This window comes from Aphelocoma coerulescens, assembly GCF_041296385.1.
Source record: "Aphelocoma coerulescens isolate FSJ_1873_10779 chromosome Z unlocalized genomic scaffold, UR_Acoe_1.0 ChrZ, whole genome shotgun sequence".
Taxonomy (NCBI): Eukaryota; Metazoa; Chordata; class Aves; order Passeriformes; family Corvidae; genus Aphelocoma; species Aphelocoma coerulescens.
Window position 1 is genome coordinate 13625788 of NW_027184085.1, and position 18091 is coordinate 13643878.

Genomic DNA, 18091 nt, shown 5'->3' on the forward strand with positions numbered 1-18091 from the left:
ACCAGAGACATTGATAACCACTAAGGGAATTGAGCTCTAACCTATGGGCAGGATATAAGGAGTAAGCAAATGGACAAAAAAGACAGGGAAAATTACACAGCTAATTATAGAAAAATATAGACCTGAAAATTATTTTGCAACTCTATATAAGTCTGATGTAACTTCTACTGAAGTTAATAGATTTGAGGCAGTGTAGCTTTTTGTTTACATGCTAGTGCCATTCTGAATTTGTGATAAATTATTGCTCGACTACTTTCTTTCCCAGACACCTCAGAATTATCATTATGCAACTTTGCTGTTTCCAGAAAAGATTTCCAAATTGCTTTTCTTCCCCTTGAGTCTAGCTGTAATTACTAGTTCAAGAATCCCTCCAAGAGTAAGTGCAGCATTTGGAAAGTGGAGTTGAGAGGTTGCAATGCTCTGCACCTATAAATGTGTGTAGCAGAAGCATGAAAGGAAGGCAAAGAGACACAGTTTGCCCAAACAAGACTTGCTAATACAATGGTTGGTATAAAAGAGAAATGAGCCCTCATCACATAATACTAAAGACAGAGAAGACATGCTATTCTTCTGTCTAGGGTTTTTATGAAAGGCAGACCTCTAGGATGGAGAGGATAGAGAGCAATCAAAGGGATTCCCCAGCGAGAAGCTGACAGCCTCTGTTATCCTGAGAGCATCATTTCAAACATCCCTCTGACACCAGCAAGACAAAACCAGCACACACATGAGGACGTACGGTTGTCAAAATTAGACAAGGCAGTGTTCCAGCCTGGTTACAGTTTACTCTGTATTTTTTCCATTGTGCATTCCTCTACACCTTTCTTATCTCTCATCACTTTTTCTCATCTTCTATCTAATCATAAGACCAGCTACTCATACGGCAGAAAAATAAAAGGATCTCTCCAGATGAGTTTGAAACCAGGACAACTGAGGGCATAGGGCTCAACCAGAACAGCCAGATTACATCCCAAACTACTACAAGTAGTAGAACTTGTAGTTCCCAAACTAATTCTGTCAAAGACTATGTGCAAGGTCCAAGTATGAAATGAGGCATGATCATCTATTCATCCTATGTCCTAACAGGCTCACCACAAAATTTCTCTCTTAATGGATTTTTTTGGTACCTGTTTAAGTGAAAATCAGAACTATCAACCACTGACAACTTGGTCTTCAACAATAGAAGCCTGGTGGCTTCAATTTTTCCATTAAGAATTTGTATCCGATATAAACAGACTAGTTAATATCCATTTCTGCAAAAGGATTGCATTTTTGCAACATAGTTTTATATAAACACAAAATTTCATGATATTTCATAATTTTCTTTTTAGAATTATTTTTCTCATATGCTTTCTCATACCCTTTATGAATTCTTTCTTTCAGATTAATGTAAACTTTCTCAAGATCTGCCCAGAAATGAAACAGATTTCTCTTTACTTGGACCCCTATTTATACAGTAGTGTATACAGTCACTGTCTTATGAAAGTTTGATTTGTCTGGTTATCCCACTAAAGCGAATGCTCCAAGTCTCAAGGAAGAAAAACTTGGAATTCCTGTCACCACAAAGTTCCTACCCTTATTTTGAGAATTTCAGGATCCCATATGATTTTAAAAGAAATTTTGTGCAATTTTAAGACAGTGAGTACCATTTTGACTCATACCTGGAAAGGAAATATCTTCCCTGACCAACTACTGACTAAATACATACACAGATATCTCAATCCAGAGTACGGTATATTAAAAAATATCCTACCCATAATTTAAAAAATGACAAATAATGCAAAAGGGATAACTAAAAAAGAATTTCCTTTGAGTGATACCATTTCAGCTATTATTCAAAATGCAAAGGCCACTTAAATTAGGACCACTTTTAGTAAAATTTCAGAGAACTAAACACAAAACTTTGAGACAGAAAAGTCCATTTTGTCAGCTTAGCATCTGTTCAGCTCCTAAACTAAGTAAACTCTACAACTAGATTTCGAGTTAATTAAGTTATATTCAATACCTTGTACTGATTCTTTTTCTTCTGGAACTTTCCACGCTTATTTTTAAAACAAATATGTACAACAGTTTACCTGGATATCCCAAAGCTCTCCAATATTTGATACAAGCAGAAAAACTGGCTCCCTCAATGCAACAATCCACGGGTGTATCAACTTAACGGCCTGGTCTACTTGCTAAAGAGGAGTTCTGCTTCTCACAAGATACACTTGTGGGTTTCATTACCATGAACAGTAACTGCTCTCCCCAGGATATTAGGCAAGAAGTGCTGGAGGAAAAGGGAACTTAAGTGTGTTCAGACTGGTTGGCTGCTGCCATCAGCAGTAAGCACCATGTGATATCCAAAAGTATTGCATTTACCCCATATTGCATAGTCCTGTGAGGCTGTTTCAGTGCATACAAGCCTGAGCCTTTATAGAATAGCTGCTAATGAAATGTGTGTGGTAATTACAGGCATACAGGGTGGACTGGCCACAAATCCAGCGCCCTGCTACCACTGAGAATCCTGCATACATTCCCACTCACCAGGTGTCAGCTAACGTGTTCATTTTCTCCCCCACATTTGCCAGTGGGACCTTGAGATTCTGCTGGCCAGGTTTTAAAAACTTTTACAATGTGGAGGTTTTTTTAAAAAACCTATGATCATACATTTTTTCTGTCCTTCCTCCTGTGTGTTTATTACAAAAGTCAAAGAGTTTGAAGGACGATATAGGATAGAAAAGCTGATATTGAGTAAATAAGCTTCACAAGAAATTCTAGACTTGTGTTTGTGCTGAAGGTAAATCAAAACCACAAAGGCGGAACCCTCTACAAAATACAGCTCAGTGAATTTGCTGGAGCTGTGCATGGGGAGTAGATTGCAGAAGAAAAGCTGTGTGTCCTTTTGCTTAATCAAAAGTTACTTGAATCTTTGCCATGGTCTACTACTGTACTCTCCTTCTGCACAACCTTCTTAGTATTTTTTGAAACATTCTGGGGTGTTAAAGTAAAGCACTGAAAGTGCTTGATATTTCCAACTTAATTTTACAAAAACTTCTAGCTCAGCTACTTCAGAAGTTTATTAGGGTGCTGGATGGATCTTATTTGAGTTAGAAACACTGCTACATGCCAATGAAAACTGGTTCTTTTTGTAATATAACAATGGTTTTTTGTAGCAGGAGAAATGCAGTTCTTTATGCTATTCATTCAGCTAAACACTATTTTATTTACAAAGTAGTATTTATTTATGAAATAAACAATCATCACAGATGATCATACGTTGATTATTAATACTAAGGCAGATTAGAATTTGTGACTTGCTGTTGTATGTGGCAACTTTCATGACTGTTTTAAGATGCTAACTGTAGCACTAGAGTCATTTTGTGTGGGTAAACATTACTGCAAGGGTTTACTCCCAGTATCAGCTCTAGACAAATCATGCAATGATCAAAGAACTAGCTTATCTTTGCAGCTCAGAATGCTAGACAGTTCCTGTTGTCTTCTCTTTCATCCAATACACACAAATAAGTACATCCCTAACTGACAGAATGCTGATGAGAATATAAATTGCAACAAACACAATGAAAAGAACAGTTTATGCTGTGAAATTGCTGTGAAAGTTGCCCATCTGCAATATCCAGAATGTGCCTCATTCTACACTTGCAGGTGCAATAGCTTCTTGAAATCTCTCTGGTTTTTTTCCACTTGTTTCTGTGAAGACTGCTGGTAAGTGATACAGGGAAATTAGCTATTTTTAGGTGAAGAAAGAATCTGAACAAATTAATACTTTAAGGAACAAGACCCACAAGCCTGAAAGCAATGTAAAGTTATTTTGCCTTTTTTTACTTTTCAGAAAAACAACAGCAGCAGCAGCAAAAAAATCACAAGTTCATATTCAAGCAAGACAAGGATGCTAATAATGATAATGCTTTCTTATATGTACACATGCCATTACACTCTCTGTGTAGACCAAATCCAGCATCTAAATCCCAGCACAGCACTGGTGTCTTACTGTTCCTATGAGGAAATGTTATGACTGCAACCTTAAGTATATAATTTTTTTATCAGAGCATTTATTCAGCTGTTTCCATGTAACTTTGGGAAAAGTTGCTGCTTATGAATTAAATTTGTCAAAAATCAAGGAAAAAAGAAAGGGAACAAAAAGAATCCGAACCCTGGCCACTCAGGAAGATCCTCCCCCTCTATTTGGCCCTGGTGAGGCCACATCTGGAGTGCTGCATCCAGTTCTGGGCTACTCAGTACAAGAAAGAAAAGGAGCTACTGGAGAGGGTTCAGCAAAGATTACAAAGATGATTTGGGATCTGGAGCATTGCTCTTATGAGAAGAGACTTTGGCATCTGGGTGTGTCTTCTCAGTCTGGAGAAGAGAAAACTGAGAGAGGATCTTATCAATGCATAAAAATATCTCAGAGGCAGGTGCCTAGAGGATGGTGCCAGGTTCTTTTCAGTGGTGCCCAGAGACAGGAGAAGGAGCAATGTCCATAAACTGTAACACAAGAAGTTCCAGGAGGAACTTCTCAAGACGAGGAGGAACTTCTTTCAAATGAGGGTGGCAGAGCACTGGAACACCTGCCCAGGGCAGTCATGGAGTCTCCCTCTCTAGAGATATTCAAAACCCACCTGGACATGTTCCTGTGTAACCTCATCAGGAGGGTTGGACTGGAATCTGCAGAGTTCCCTTCCAGCCCTAATGATTCCGTGACTGTGTGAGTCTCTGCTCTAAATGCCAGTCCACCTTTTTACAGTATTTTTCTGTCATCTACTGATGTTGCCCTTTGGTCCAAAATGGTTTGAAAAGTCAAGCACTTCCATGTGTGTAACCTCTTGCTTTCCAATTCAGTGGTCACAAAGAATATCATAGTTAGGATCTTGTTACCTCCACAGCTGTGTCAATACTATTGTTTGAGTACCTGTAAACTGAAGTGACAGGATTAAAAAAAAAACTTTATCTTTTGACATTGTCTTTAACCTGCTTCATTTCACTAACTTTAAGTGTATTACATGATCCCAGCTTAGGTGAGAGAGCACAACAGAGTTAAGTGGTGAGGGAGGGTGGGAGAAGAAAAAGGCAGAGATGATTGGCTGGGGCAGATAATGTTTAAAATGTGTATACAGGGCAGACAGGGGGTAGTATGTGGGACACCTTTGGACAGGTCCATTAATACCATTAAAGCAGTTTGAAAATCTCCTTCCTAAGTCAGAATAGTGTTGCTCTGTAGTATACAACACATGCAAGTATGTGGAGCACTGAGCAAGAAAAAGTCAACATTAGCACCGTTTTTCACTGAAACTTTACTTCCTGCCTACTCCTCCTCTTTCTCACAGGGCTTTTTCCTCCTAGTTGTTACTGAACAGGTTATGTTTCTGTAAGAACTAGTCTATGCAGCAGTGAGGGAAGATGCTGGAAAACTCTTTTAACTTTAGCACATTAGTCTATGATCCCTGTATTCATGGTTAATGCTTAGTTTTGTACCACACAGTGCTTAGTACAAATACCAGAGATTAATGTGGCCTTGTGTTAACTCCCTACATCTGTGACGAATAAGTCTTGTGCCAGCTAAAGCTTCCTTGTTTACTTCTATCAGTGATTAATATGTACTAGCTGATATCTTAGTTTTGAGAACAAGGATTGTGTGTCAGAGCAAAGAATGATAAGAGAAGTACATTATGACCTGACACTCTCAAGGAGAAAAGATTCATCAGAAGATCTGGAACCATATTCAACAAGTAAATTGAAGTAATTAGTATATATAAATGTATTCAGGAATATACTCTGGAGAATTATTATTCTTAAAAGAATACTTTTAAGGAGAATTCCCCATGCACCCTGTGTTGCTAATAAAGTATTGTTGTTTTTCCTAACAAATTGGTTGGAGAGTTTATTTCCCAGTGTTCAGTGACATGGGGGAAGACTTGCCACAGGAGCAGAAATAACATATTTCTCTATCAATAATCTCTGTACATACTTGTACTGAAATAATTTCAGACTACCTGGTTTCGTGCAGTTTCTGAGGTAACATTTTGAGTACATGAACCTCATCAGAAGACAAGGCAAAGACTCAGCAGTCCTGCTTCACAATACTGTGCCACTCCCCAGAGTCAGAGTTCTGGGGAGAAGTGCCATCTTGCCATAGCAGTGATGCTATCACAGCACCACTTTGGAAAGTACCTGATTTTCAGAATACACTTGATATTCCTGAACACTGGCAGGAGCTTCTGTCTGCAATTGCTACAGCACACTGTGAGAACCAGCATTTTTGGTAGGGTCAGTCTGCGTTATCTTTGTGTCTGCAGACATGGCTAGACTTCCTCAAAAATGTGCTGCTGCATTTCCATCTCATTCTCATTTGAAGGTGGTTTTAGTATTTCTGGCAGAAGTTTGGTCATGAGCAATTTAACAGCATTTCCCTGTGTCTACATGCACTGTCATGCTTATGGGAACAATTTGGCTTTCCTGATGCTTTTGGGGACAACTGACATGCAGGATTCCCTGGAAGCTCCTCAAGTCAGTGCTGTGGCTCTTTTAAAATGTAGTTACTCAGTATCTATAACCTTATAACCATTGCTTATTTTTAATAAATTTATACTTGCCTGAACAAGGAGTGCAGAAATCTGTTTCCACTATTTTTATTTTTCTACACTAAAGAAATGGAGGATTGACAAATTCAAGGAAGAAGTCAAAGTCCTTACCCTGACTATGCTTTGTGAAGGACATGTTCCTGTCACAAAGGAAACCCGGTACACTCCAGAGCATCACAATCAAGTGGTGTTAAGATCCTGGTTTTCTGCTGGGGTGTATGTACTGTAATAAATCACAGGCCTTCTGGGGGACAGCTGAAGCTGATGCAAAGCACCTGCTGTACAGAAAAATCTTTCATGCTAAAAGCCAAAAGTCTTTCTTTCTTGTAACTTGAGGAGTGCTCAAATCTCAGGCAATTTTTATTTCAATAAAAAGCTCGTATTCAGGCATTAGCTGTCTTGTTCTGCACTGCCCTGCACCCCCTTCCATGCCTGCCCCTGCACTGACCCCCAGTGCCCACTGCCATGTCACAGGCTCTTCGCTGCCCCTTTTGCTGCCCAGCTCACCCACACGGGGGGCTCAGTGGCTTTTCAATGAGGCTTTTTGCCCTGCAAGCTGTGAGGGTTCTGCTCATGTCAGCACTCGGGGGTTCTATCTGCCTGGGTTCAGTTCCAAGAGTTCAGGGGGAATTGAAAGCAGTGCCGCAGCAGAAAACACTCCAGACAGACCAAATGGTAACACCAGGCTTTTGCTAAACCCTCCACAAGGAAACCCTCTGGAGGGCACAGAGTTCACTACGATGTGAAGAGCGCTGATGAATGCAGGCACAGCCCTGGGAAACAGGGCCTGAGGGGGCTCACAGAGGGTGCCACAGCACCATTGCTGCTCTTTTTGCCCCACAGCTCTGCCTCGCTGAGGGCCACCACTGGTCACCAGGGGTAGCTTGCTTAGACGACTTAATGAGCAAAATTGCAGGTGATGTGAGTGTAGCTATGATGGCTGAGTTTGCAACAACCGACTCCTAGTCTGAGGCAAGGGGGATGTGGACAGGACGTGGTGGCCGTCGCAGTAAGGCAAGGCAGCCACTCAGCAGAGCGGCAGGCAAGCCGACTCGCTGGTTGGGAAGTTGCTAGAAGCTGTGTATGAGAGGAAATAAGGAGAGATTGGGCTGACAGGGAGGATGGAGGAACAGGGCAGGGCTACTGGAAGCTGAGCACAAGCAGTTTGTGTGCGGAGAAGACCTCTGGCAGCGGGGGGAGGGTCTGCCCTGGTGATGTTGTGCGCCCTCAGCCCCCTCCTCCGTGCCCCTTAGGAAGGACTGTGCCTGAGCCCGGCCTTCCTCCACCGTCCGCTCGCCGAGCCCGACTCTGCCCCTCCCTTGCCGGGACTCAAGGCTGGCCCGGAGGGACTGGGGCTGGCCGGAGCCGGTGCAGGCCTGAGAGCGCGGAGGCGGCGATCGCAGCAGCTGCGCCGGGGAGAGAAGAAGGGAGGGAGCCTCAACTGCGGGAAGGAGATATTGGGACGTCAGAGAGGAAGGAAAACTTTCTCAAGGAAGAAGTTGCTTCAGTTTCCACCCTATATACCCTCATGTGAATGGCTGGGCAGGCGATTATCAGCTGGTTTGGCTTCTCCTTCAGAACCACCCTCCCCCGCCCCCCCCCCCCGCACCCCTCAGCTGCTGCTGCTGCCGCCGCTGCCAGGAGGAAGTGGGAAAGCAGGAGGAACAGTCAGCTTTAACAAAGCGCTCCTGACTTCTCGTTCTCTTCAACATGTCCTTCCCTGCCTCCGCCTGGGAGGCGAAAAGGTGTACAAAAACCTATGCAAATATGTCACCGGGAGTTGTGTAAACCCTGTGGGAGGGAGAGAGGGATCTCTCTGGACCGCCCACACTTTCATACACAAATTTAACAACCTCCTTTCCTGCCCTCTTGTATATTAAACACCCATCAGCTCTTCACGTCTCACCTGCTTTCAGTGCAGAGAAGCAAAACAGAAATTCATATTTCCTAAAAAGCATCCAAGCTGCAGGCAAGGTCCTGTTCTGAGATGTTTGCCCTTCTGCACTACCTTAATGGGGCAGAGAAGACTTGCAGCTGACATCTGTGCCTCTTCAGGTATCACCTAGCTCAGGTATCTTAGGCTTTCTCTGGGAACTGGGTAATAAAGGGCCTTCACCCTTCAATGTATCCTCCTTAAACCTCTAAATAAAAGGTTTCAGATGAGAGCAATTTAATCTCTATAAATGTCAGATGATTTCTTAACAATAGTTCTTCAGTTTTTTCATTTTAAAAAGTGGAAGATCAGACTTATATTTGTTAGCTATTCCCCAATTCATATTACAGGAATCAGGCTGCTTTTGCTTTTAAAAGATGTTTGCTTAAAAAACTCCAAACAAACAAAATCTCCTAGATTTTCATGGTCAATCTCAATTAGTCAAACAATCTCTGGTAAAGCTTAAAAAAAAAGAGTTTTAATGAGTGAAAATTGACACTTTTCTGTACTTTATTTGTTCTCAAGAAATTACTTGTCACAAATGAGGCTAAATTTGAACGCATCTGAAACAGAAAGTTAAGGCTCAAGTTAAATTTTCATTGCAGGAACCACTCTGCTTCTGTATCCTTTTCCAGTGCTTCTGTGATAATTGTCTTGCTTATTAGAACTACATCTGGTACTTGTTGAGTCTTTTCTTGTGGTCTGAAATTTAAATTTTTTAGTTACGATGTATGCCATACTGCAATTGTTTTTATATTGTAAAACAAGAAGGGGGAAAGACAAATCTTAAAAAAAAGAAAATAATGATGTGGCCTAAATAACAACAAAGAGAATGCTCGCACATCATAAACTTTTCAAAACACAAAGTAACTTCAGAAACAGTTTTAATCAGAGATAATAAATTTTAAAAATGAAAACACAGTTTAATCCAAACATCTTTAAGAAGAATGATTCAGAAAAAATTTACTAAGTCTTTCTATCTAGTGTTTGCTTAATGCCTGACATCCTTTTTAGATCCCTATCCTTTTAGCTTTTAAAAAACTTTGACTATCCCTGATTCCTGATCTTTAGCAGATAGTGGCAGGTTGGTCACAAAGCCTTCTGGCTTTAAAGCGACTGGTTAGCCTGTGATATAAATCCATAAACAAAAGAAAGGAGAATTTCGTTTAAGTGAGAATGCATTCACCTGTGCCTCCTGCAATCACAGCAGAAAACCAGGATCAGTTTTCCATCTGCTGAGAGTCCTTTTGGCGAAGTCAGCTTAGACAGAGTGTGTACACAAACCCTATATTCTGAAGCCTTGCTGGGATACTAAAGTTTCTTTCAAAAAGAACATTTATTCTTTCCTATCCTACTCTCCTGTCTTTTTTGAAGATTTCCCTCTCTTCTGTTAACCTCTTCCCCTTTTTATCCAGTATTTGGAATGTGCTACCTGGGAAATGAGAGATAAGTGACCTGTGTGTCCCCTCTTCCACCATACACCTGCCCTGCGGTCAGATGGGTCCCACCTTTCAGCCATGCACAGAAGGGAACGCTTTTATGCAGTGCTTCCTCTGTACAAATATCATGTGCCTGTTTTTAACGTGGTGCCTTTCCCCGGTGCCGGCACAATAGTGACCTCTAATGGTTACAAATCGTAACCGTCCAGCATCATTTAGGGAGGGAGGGAGCAAGGGCGGACATCTGCAATCCCTCTAACTTGTCCCAACATTTGATTTCCATCACTGTTAAAAGAAAAGGGAAAAAAAAAAAAAACACCCAGAAACCTAGCAACAACAACAAAACCAAACCAACAAAAAAAGTAAACTAATTGGGTTTTTTTGTTGGGTTTTTTTTGTTTGCTTGTTTGTTTGTTTGTTTTTGCTTTGTTTCTAATGCCTTTTTTCTCCCATTGCCTCTCACTCTGTCCTTGTGCATCTCTGAGATCAGTATGACACACTTCCATTAGACATTTGAAAACAGCAATAAAGTCTCTGCTGTGCCTACTTCTCTTAACTTCTTGTCTGTCGTGTGTCCTAATTCCCTGATCACCTACTGTGAGCACAGGGAATTGAGTTGCTGCTGTTACGTTTGCTCAGTGCCTGCCCGCTGTCCTGCCTAAGAGGCAGAGAAGCTATGGCTGCTTTCTTAACTTCAATCGTGCAAATTTGGTTACTTACCAAATCTGTTATTTGCACTGTTACAGGCACTTGAATCTGCTGGTTACAGAATTTGTGTGAATGAGAAGGGGAAGTTCATCAGGGTCTCTTTCAGTTTTGCTGTTGCCTCAGAGAAGCTATAGGCCATGACAGATGAGGCAGCATATACCAGGTGTTTTTGCTCCAGGGGCTAAATTTTATGGGGGAAAAAAAAAATCCATTTTTTTTGTTATACAAGATCACACTGCCAATCTTTTGGTGAGCAAGGGCTAGATTGAAAGGTAAGGTGAGTCTGCTGAGCATTCATCAAAAATTGGGCCATTGGGTAGATCATCAATTGAACAGATTATTTTTACTGTGAAGTACAGGACAGCTGCTGGGGGCGAGAAGAGCAGCAGGAAACAGAAATGCAGCAGTGGTCAGCTGGGGGTGGGGAGGTCCATACTATTCATTCTTGTGGGCTATTGCATAAATTTGAGCCTGAACAACTTCTCTTACAGGATGATGAAAAGAGATTTGATAAAAAACTCATGTCATGTGAAGAAAATACTCAAATCCATGGAAACTTAGGTGTGGAATAATGAATTAAAGACTGAGATCCAAAAGAGAATAAGGTAAGACCACAAAAATCATAGAAATAGGACCACTGAAGAGTAAACACTTGAAGATATAAAAGGAATTGACAAAAGGATTTTGGAAATAGTTAAAAAAATTACTGAGAAATGGAGAAGATCAATGGTTGTGCCTTAATTGTTGTTTTGAGAGCCTTTGTAGAAGAGAACTAAGTGAAAGCCTGGAAACATGATTTCTGAAAGTTTTTCTTCTCCAAAGACATAAGAAAACAGGTATCCCTATGATTCATCTTCAGAATCAAAATGCAGATGCCCTCAGGGGTTTACAGAAGAATCATAGCATTGTAGAGGTTGTGACACTTCTCAAAAACTTAGTGAAACAAGTGACTAATGGGAAGAAAAGGTGTTAGACATGCGTCAGCAGAAGTGAAAGGAACACCCAGCCATAGCTGCAAATACAAGATGCACAAGATCCTCTGATCCCTATTTCATTCTATGAAAATGTAAACTGTCTAAAAGTATTAAATCATTTTTCCTATAATTATGGATTGAATTTGGAAAATTTCTTACATGTCCCATTTTTAAATGAGCAATAAATAATTTTCATGGCTTTTCAATATCATCCAGTGATGATATTGCAAGTTAAGAGACCATTGTTCACAATTTCAGTGCTGGAACATAGGTGTGGCTTTGTTTTTGGACATTTCTGTGTAATTTTTCCACTCTTAATTTTCTGTGTACTTCACCTTTTACATTGAGGGATGTGGCTGAAAGCAGGTGCTCTTTTTGTTAATTTCATATTTTTCCTGTAAAGAAAACTGAACTCTGATGAAGAATTACTTTTATTGTTTTTTAGGGTTTCTTTTTCTCTTAACTAAATAAAAAACAGTATGAATGGTTTGTAAGAAAAAATATCTAAAAAGATGACTTTCTTTTGAAATGAACCCACAAATCCCAGCAGGTTCTTAATCCAAGGCTGTTGATTCAGGCATGGATGATTTACTGATAAAAACGACAACTTACTTCTACAACTAAAAATTTAAAAGTGCACCTTAAAATATCCTTGTGTTATCTGCATTATGCTATCAGGAGCCGTTATCAATGTTGCATGATATGTTCTATATCAGCTTCATATTTACATTTGTTTATGCATATGATTTATCTTGGTCTAATTTACATACCTAACACATTTTCCTATATTAGCTTCCCCTCCTCCTCCCTCCCTTCCACTCCCCAAGAATATGAAAAACTTTAACAAATAAAGATCATATGAAGGGTATTGTTGTTCTGAATTCCAGGGGTGTCTGCAAATACGTTTTTTTGTCCAAGTTTCAAAGTACAGGGATGGGGAAGGTTGCAATTCATTCAGCATCTCTTAAATATTGCCTGATACCAGTGTGAATGGTCTAGTGGATGTAGTAGTCCTGGCTTGCCAACAGTTTCCCTAAACAATATGATGGGGCTCTCAAGCTGGATGCAAGACACAATAGGATAACTAGGATGCTGGGATTTGTGAGGCTCTGAGTTCAGCTTGTCTCCCTGTGCCAATAGAGGGCATTATGTATGCACACAGCAGAGCTGTCATTGAGAGCTGCAGGCAATCGTCCTGCTGCTTGTCTGGCTTTACCATTACAGTGTTTTTCCTAGTGTCTTATATAGTGAGTAAAAAAAGTACTTTTGGATTTAATTGGGGCAGATGTTAGTTTACAGAATTTTTGAAAGTAGCATAAATATCAGGAAAAAAGAATTATCTCTCAGTGTTTCTCTACTTCTTATGCTCCAGTTCAGCTTGACAGACAGAAAACCTTGCATGTTTAACAAAAACAATAGTATCCTGAACATTTTATTATTCTTAGCCCTGCGAGCTGCATTTTGCACAAATCAGTTTCAAAAGTCTGCTGTGTTCCCAGTTATGCAAGACCTGCTGGTCTTCTGTGGCTGTCAGAAGTCCAGTGACCTCAGTGATTTTCGCAGGCAGGTAGAACTCCACACAGAGCTCCTTAGGAGATGGCTCCTTCTGAATGTGGTTAGGCACTCATCCCACTTTATGACCAACATATAATTGTATATAATACATCTTTCTGTGCAGAATCTGTAGGATTTTTTTTTTTTCTTTAAACAAAGGGTAAACCCAAACAGATCAATCAAATTTCTTGATTGGCCATATTTTCATCAGAAAATTTATTACTAAATTCTCATGTCTCAAAAGTTTTTTTGCTTCTTAGAGTATATCTGAGAATTATCAGTATCACTGCAAAAAGACAGGCATGCTAAGGGGTATTCCTCTAGGTCAGGAATCAATGCAGCCTGTCCTGGCTTGAAATCAAAAGAAAATGCAACTTTTCCCCTTGAGTTAATAAGCTGCAGTCTCATCTGTCTGAAGCTATTATTGTAGTTCTTGTATTTTTTCAGCTGATATTATATCCAAGTGTTTTGGTCTAAACTTTCCTCTGTGGTGATGGTGAAAAATGAAGTAGTGAATTCTATGTTTTGGTCCTCATTTGGATTTCAGGATTCTGCAGGCCTAACTTTGCTCCCTCCATCTACTCCTGTATGCACCAAAACCAGATTATACCCAATCTCATGCTCAAAAAGTTCATTGATTTTTTTTTTTTTGGTAGGAATACTATTTTTTCCACAAGTTTGTTTGCTGGTGTAAAACTGCCACAAATCAAACATTCCCAAACTACTCTTCACTCTACTTTCTTCTGTTACTTTTTTTGCTCTCCTCCTAATTTTATTCTGTCTTTTCATATTGCTGTAATATAAATTTCCACCTGTGCAGCATCAAAGCAAAGACCAAAAAATGAGATTTGCTTCCTTGGTGAAGTTTTTGGGTTGCCTGTAATGCAAAGATGAAAGCACTTCCTTCCCCATAATTTTATGTAGCATTGTCAAGAAAATAGACTAAAGGAATAAATTCACGGCTTGCATTACTTTGAATTGTCATTCATGTTTGGAATCAGGGAAAACAACCTGGAAATCTGTAAGGATTTAATCAAAAAAGTGAAACTGTTAATTGTTGCTTATTTTCAAGCTCCATTTGGCAACAGCAGAAGTTCAGTGACCAACATATCCACAAGCATACTATTTCTAAGCAAACCTGTTTGTGAAAGCAGCTAGCCACTTGAATCATGCCAGAAGAGTAACCGTGTGCTTGCTGTGCAAATTTTAATGTAGGATTTTGCAAATAAAAGTATTCCATACATATCTGTGTTCCTCTAGTACAAGTAAAAGAATCCCTGTGGCAGCTAGAAATCAGCAGGCAACAGCACAGCAAGATGCTACTTTGGTAGGCCTTATTCAGATCCTGTTTATTCATATGTAAATCTAGAGTAAGTCAAGTGACTTGAATTACTGGTGTAAGCAAATATAGTGTTTTGACCTTCAGTACTTGGTTCTGCACAGTGGGATTACAACAGAAATAAATAAAATAAAAGTACCTGGTTTATATTTTAAAACTAAAAAGTATGCCTTATGTAAACATTTTGCTTCAGATTCAGTAAGAATTTGATCATAGTGTAAAAGCAGAGACACATTCAACCAGAGCACTCAGAATTTTGTGCAGCATTATTAAGTGTGAACCATATTTTATTCCATCTATTTCACATTACCATTTTTCAAGTGGCACTTGCAATGAGCAACCTTTTTCACCTTTAAGTTTCACAAGGCACCTTTTTTTCTTTTGAAAGAGGATTAACAGCCTAAGTAAAAAATAATTCTTTAATAGTACTGCAGCCAGGGAAGATGGTTGTGGTACCTCTGTCCAGAGGTACCATGATAAATGTATACAAGCTACTCCAGGAGTTCTAAATTTCTTTCCAAGAGCAAAGATGGCCTGAAAAGTTATTCAGATTTCTTACTTTTCAACATTTACCTGTAAAAACACTAATCTTGAAATTATCAGTTTGTTTTATTAATAAAATACTTATAAAAAGATACATATAGAGAGTCTAAAGAAACTGACTTTCTAAGGAAACAAATTCTATTGGTTTGCTAAACACACAACACCACACCACGGTCCCCATCCAACTATACTGAAGATTTATAGATAAAATCCTTTATCTTTTTAGTTACAAAGCCCTGCTGAATCAAAATAAGATAGTAGAATTGGGTTTTTTAAAATCTAATTAGGTGTGGCCCCACTTCTTTGTTGGTGTCACATTGACATTTGACTGCAGAATTCCTCTGGATACACAATCTAGTTTGTCAGTTTGGCCTTGAAATAAGTTATTTTCCTTAATTTTGTATGCCAGAATCAGTAAAGTACATACAAACCAGTTCAGGTGATGAAGGACCTAAAAAAAATAAAAAGTTTCCTCATGCCCTCAAAAGCAGGAAGCCAGATGGAAGGATTTGAAAACTATTAGAAATAAATATAAAGATTTACAGTCACATTCACAGCAGTTTTAGTGGCAATGCATCCATTTAATAAAAAGTAAATGAATAAAGTCCTGTACTTACCATAATTTCAGTTCTTCTGTCTCCACAAGCCTGCTAAGGAGTATGCACTGTACTAGAGGGAGTCAGAAATGTTCTTTGTCCTTCACTGTGAACATTTATTTAGAAAGTGTACGTGGTCTGTCCAGCCTTCACAGGAAAAGATATCAGCAGTATTCTTGTTTTGCACATTATCAGAGACCTAACAGAATTTTAAACAGTACTTGTTTGGGTTACATCGCACCACTTTGAAGGAAGAATAGGTTTTATTCATTCGTTTAATGACTTCCACGATTTTTATGAAAAGCCTGTCTATGCTGATGATAAAATTATATAGTTATTTTTTTTCAGTAATCTTTGACTGAATTAAAAAGGCAAATGTATTTTGGTTTTGTTTTTCATACTCAGGGTTACTGTATTTTCATGTATTTAGGCTTCACTATCAACCCTGTGCATGTCTCCTTCTGACCCAGACTTTCATGGATATCTAAAATCTGAAGTAATTTTCTATCTCTAACTGGCTGAACTATATTTCTATCAATTAGCCTTTAATTATTCAGCTCTTCGTAGCTGATACTATGAGAAAAATAGGATTGTCCTGGTCTGACAGGGTATTAAAGTTCTGCAGACTTCCTATTCTGCACAAAAATTAAACGAAGAAGGGGCATATGGCCATAAACTTCAGTGAGCTAGGTCTAGAAAAAACCCAAAAACTAAAACAAAGGGCTTAATGAAAAAGGGTGAAAGAAGAAAGAAAAAGAGTGAAATACTGGCAGATACAGGAAAGAGGATACTGGCATATTTTGGTGATGTCTAACTTAATAAAAATCAGTAAGCAAGTTGAGTTTTCAGTAAGCAATCTTCTCAGTATGAAGTAATGGGGATAAATAAATATGATAGTAAAATAACAGAAAATACTGTATCTGTGTAAGAAGCAAGATTTAAACTGCATTTTGTGGTGAAATCAGGATTCCCTATAATTTCAGTGCTACAGCACAGATAGCATTACTGTATTGCTCTAAGTCCCAAACCAGTTGTTTTCTATTAAACTTTCAATGCAATGTATCAGTACTATCAATTATATAGATAATAGCAAATACAACTACAGATACTTATAAGGGCAATTAGCAAACATTCTACCTATTTTCCTAAAACCAGGCAATCACTAGGGCAGCTATGTGTTTATTTTCTTGAGCACAACATTATGTAACTCTAAGAACAGTTTTGAATGTTTGAAAAACATTCGATGTATGTAACTACATCTAATGTAGGTTTCACTAAAGAAGGATTGTGTCTGAATAAATTAATTCCTCTTTTACAAGGTTTAGCTGACATTTTCAGCAAAGGTAATACATTTTAATTTATTTGCCTAGATTTCAACAGAGTATTTCATGTGATGTGATGTCCTTTGTTGAAGTTTAAGTGACGGCAGTTGGGAGAGGATGTGACCTATCAGAAAGACTGCAAGGTAGACAAGGAGATGGTTAAAGCTACATGAGTTTAGTGGAAAGGGTTTAACTGGGATTACTCACAGTGTTCTGCAGGTATCGGTCATGGGGCTGATCCTGTCTGATCCACGACTTGGGTCAGGAGTCTGGTGCCTATACTGATGTTATCTGAAGCTATTCTAAACTGACTGGTTCCTGGGGAAAATCAAGTTGTTATACAGGAAGGATGAGAGGAGTTTTGTACTGGAGTGATAGAACTCAACCAAAGTTTGATAAAATGTTAAATAATAAAGTCATATTTGCTTTGGGCCAGGGAGACAATGAGTCACTAACATGACATGCACATGGGAAAAGCACATGTAATTTAAATGTGCATTAGGCAAATGGTTTTTGGGAGAGGAAGGAAAAGAATTTGTGCAGAGGGCTGATGAGGTCCTGTTTACAGCCTTGTGTGCAACTCTGGTCAACCATGCTGAGTGACCAAGTGAAAACTTCTAGTATGAGCAGGACTTCCTGGCTTCTGAAAGGATACTGGAAGAGCTTACCTTCGGTAGCTTAAGAAAGTGGAGATTAGAGGTTATGACAAGGTCTGTAAGCATCAGGGAAGGATAACTTATACCAAAAAATAAGGGATTAAAATCAAGTGTGTATAAATAAGTTGTGACTACATTTTAAAGTGGGAATTATATTATACTATAATTTTTATTAATTTATATTCATTTACATTCAGAAATGATCTTCCAAAGAGCATAGAGGAGGAAGGAGATCAGTAAGGCTTGCATATCTTACATGACCAATTTATTAATGACATTTAATGACAGGACAGGGAGAATTCTGCTGTTAGGAAAAAAATCTGCTGATCAGAGAGATGTTTGGTCACCATGTCTGCTCACATTGAGCGTTAAATCTTAGATTATGGTAGGTTACCCTAGGCCTATCCTCTGTACTTTTTTTTAAAGCAGGAATGTTTCCATGTCCAGCTCTT

At 39.1% G+C, this 18091-nt stretch overlaps 1 protein-coding gene across 5 annotated transcripts in view; it reads right to left on the minus strand.

Annotated features, from left to right (window-relative positions):
- Positions 1-15767, minus strand: part of FYB1 (FYN binding protein 1) — a 59148-nt gene extending 43381 nt beyond the window's left edge. For 3 of the 5 annotated variants that reach the window (XM_069001623.1, XM_069001622.1, XM_069001619.1), the window contains exon 1: positions 15683-15767. In XM_069001623.1, coding sequence (XP_068857724.1) covers positions 15683-15685 — 3 coding nt within the window. In that variant the 5' untranslated portion in view covers positions 15686-15767. Of the gene's footprint in view, positions 1-2072; positions 2211-8481; positions 8577-15682 lie in introns of those variants that run through there. The other 2 variants (XM_069001621.1, XM_069001620.1) reach the window with 2 other exon arrangements.
- Positions 15768-18091: the final 2324 nt, after the last annotated feature.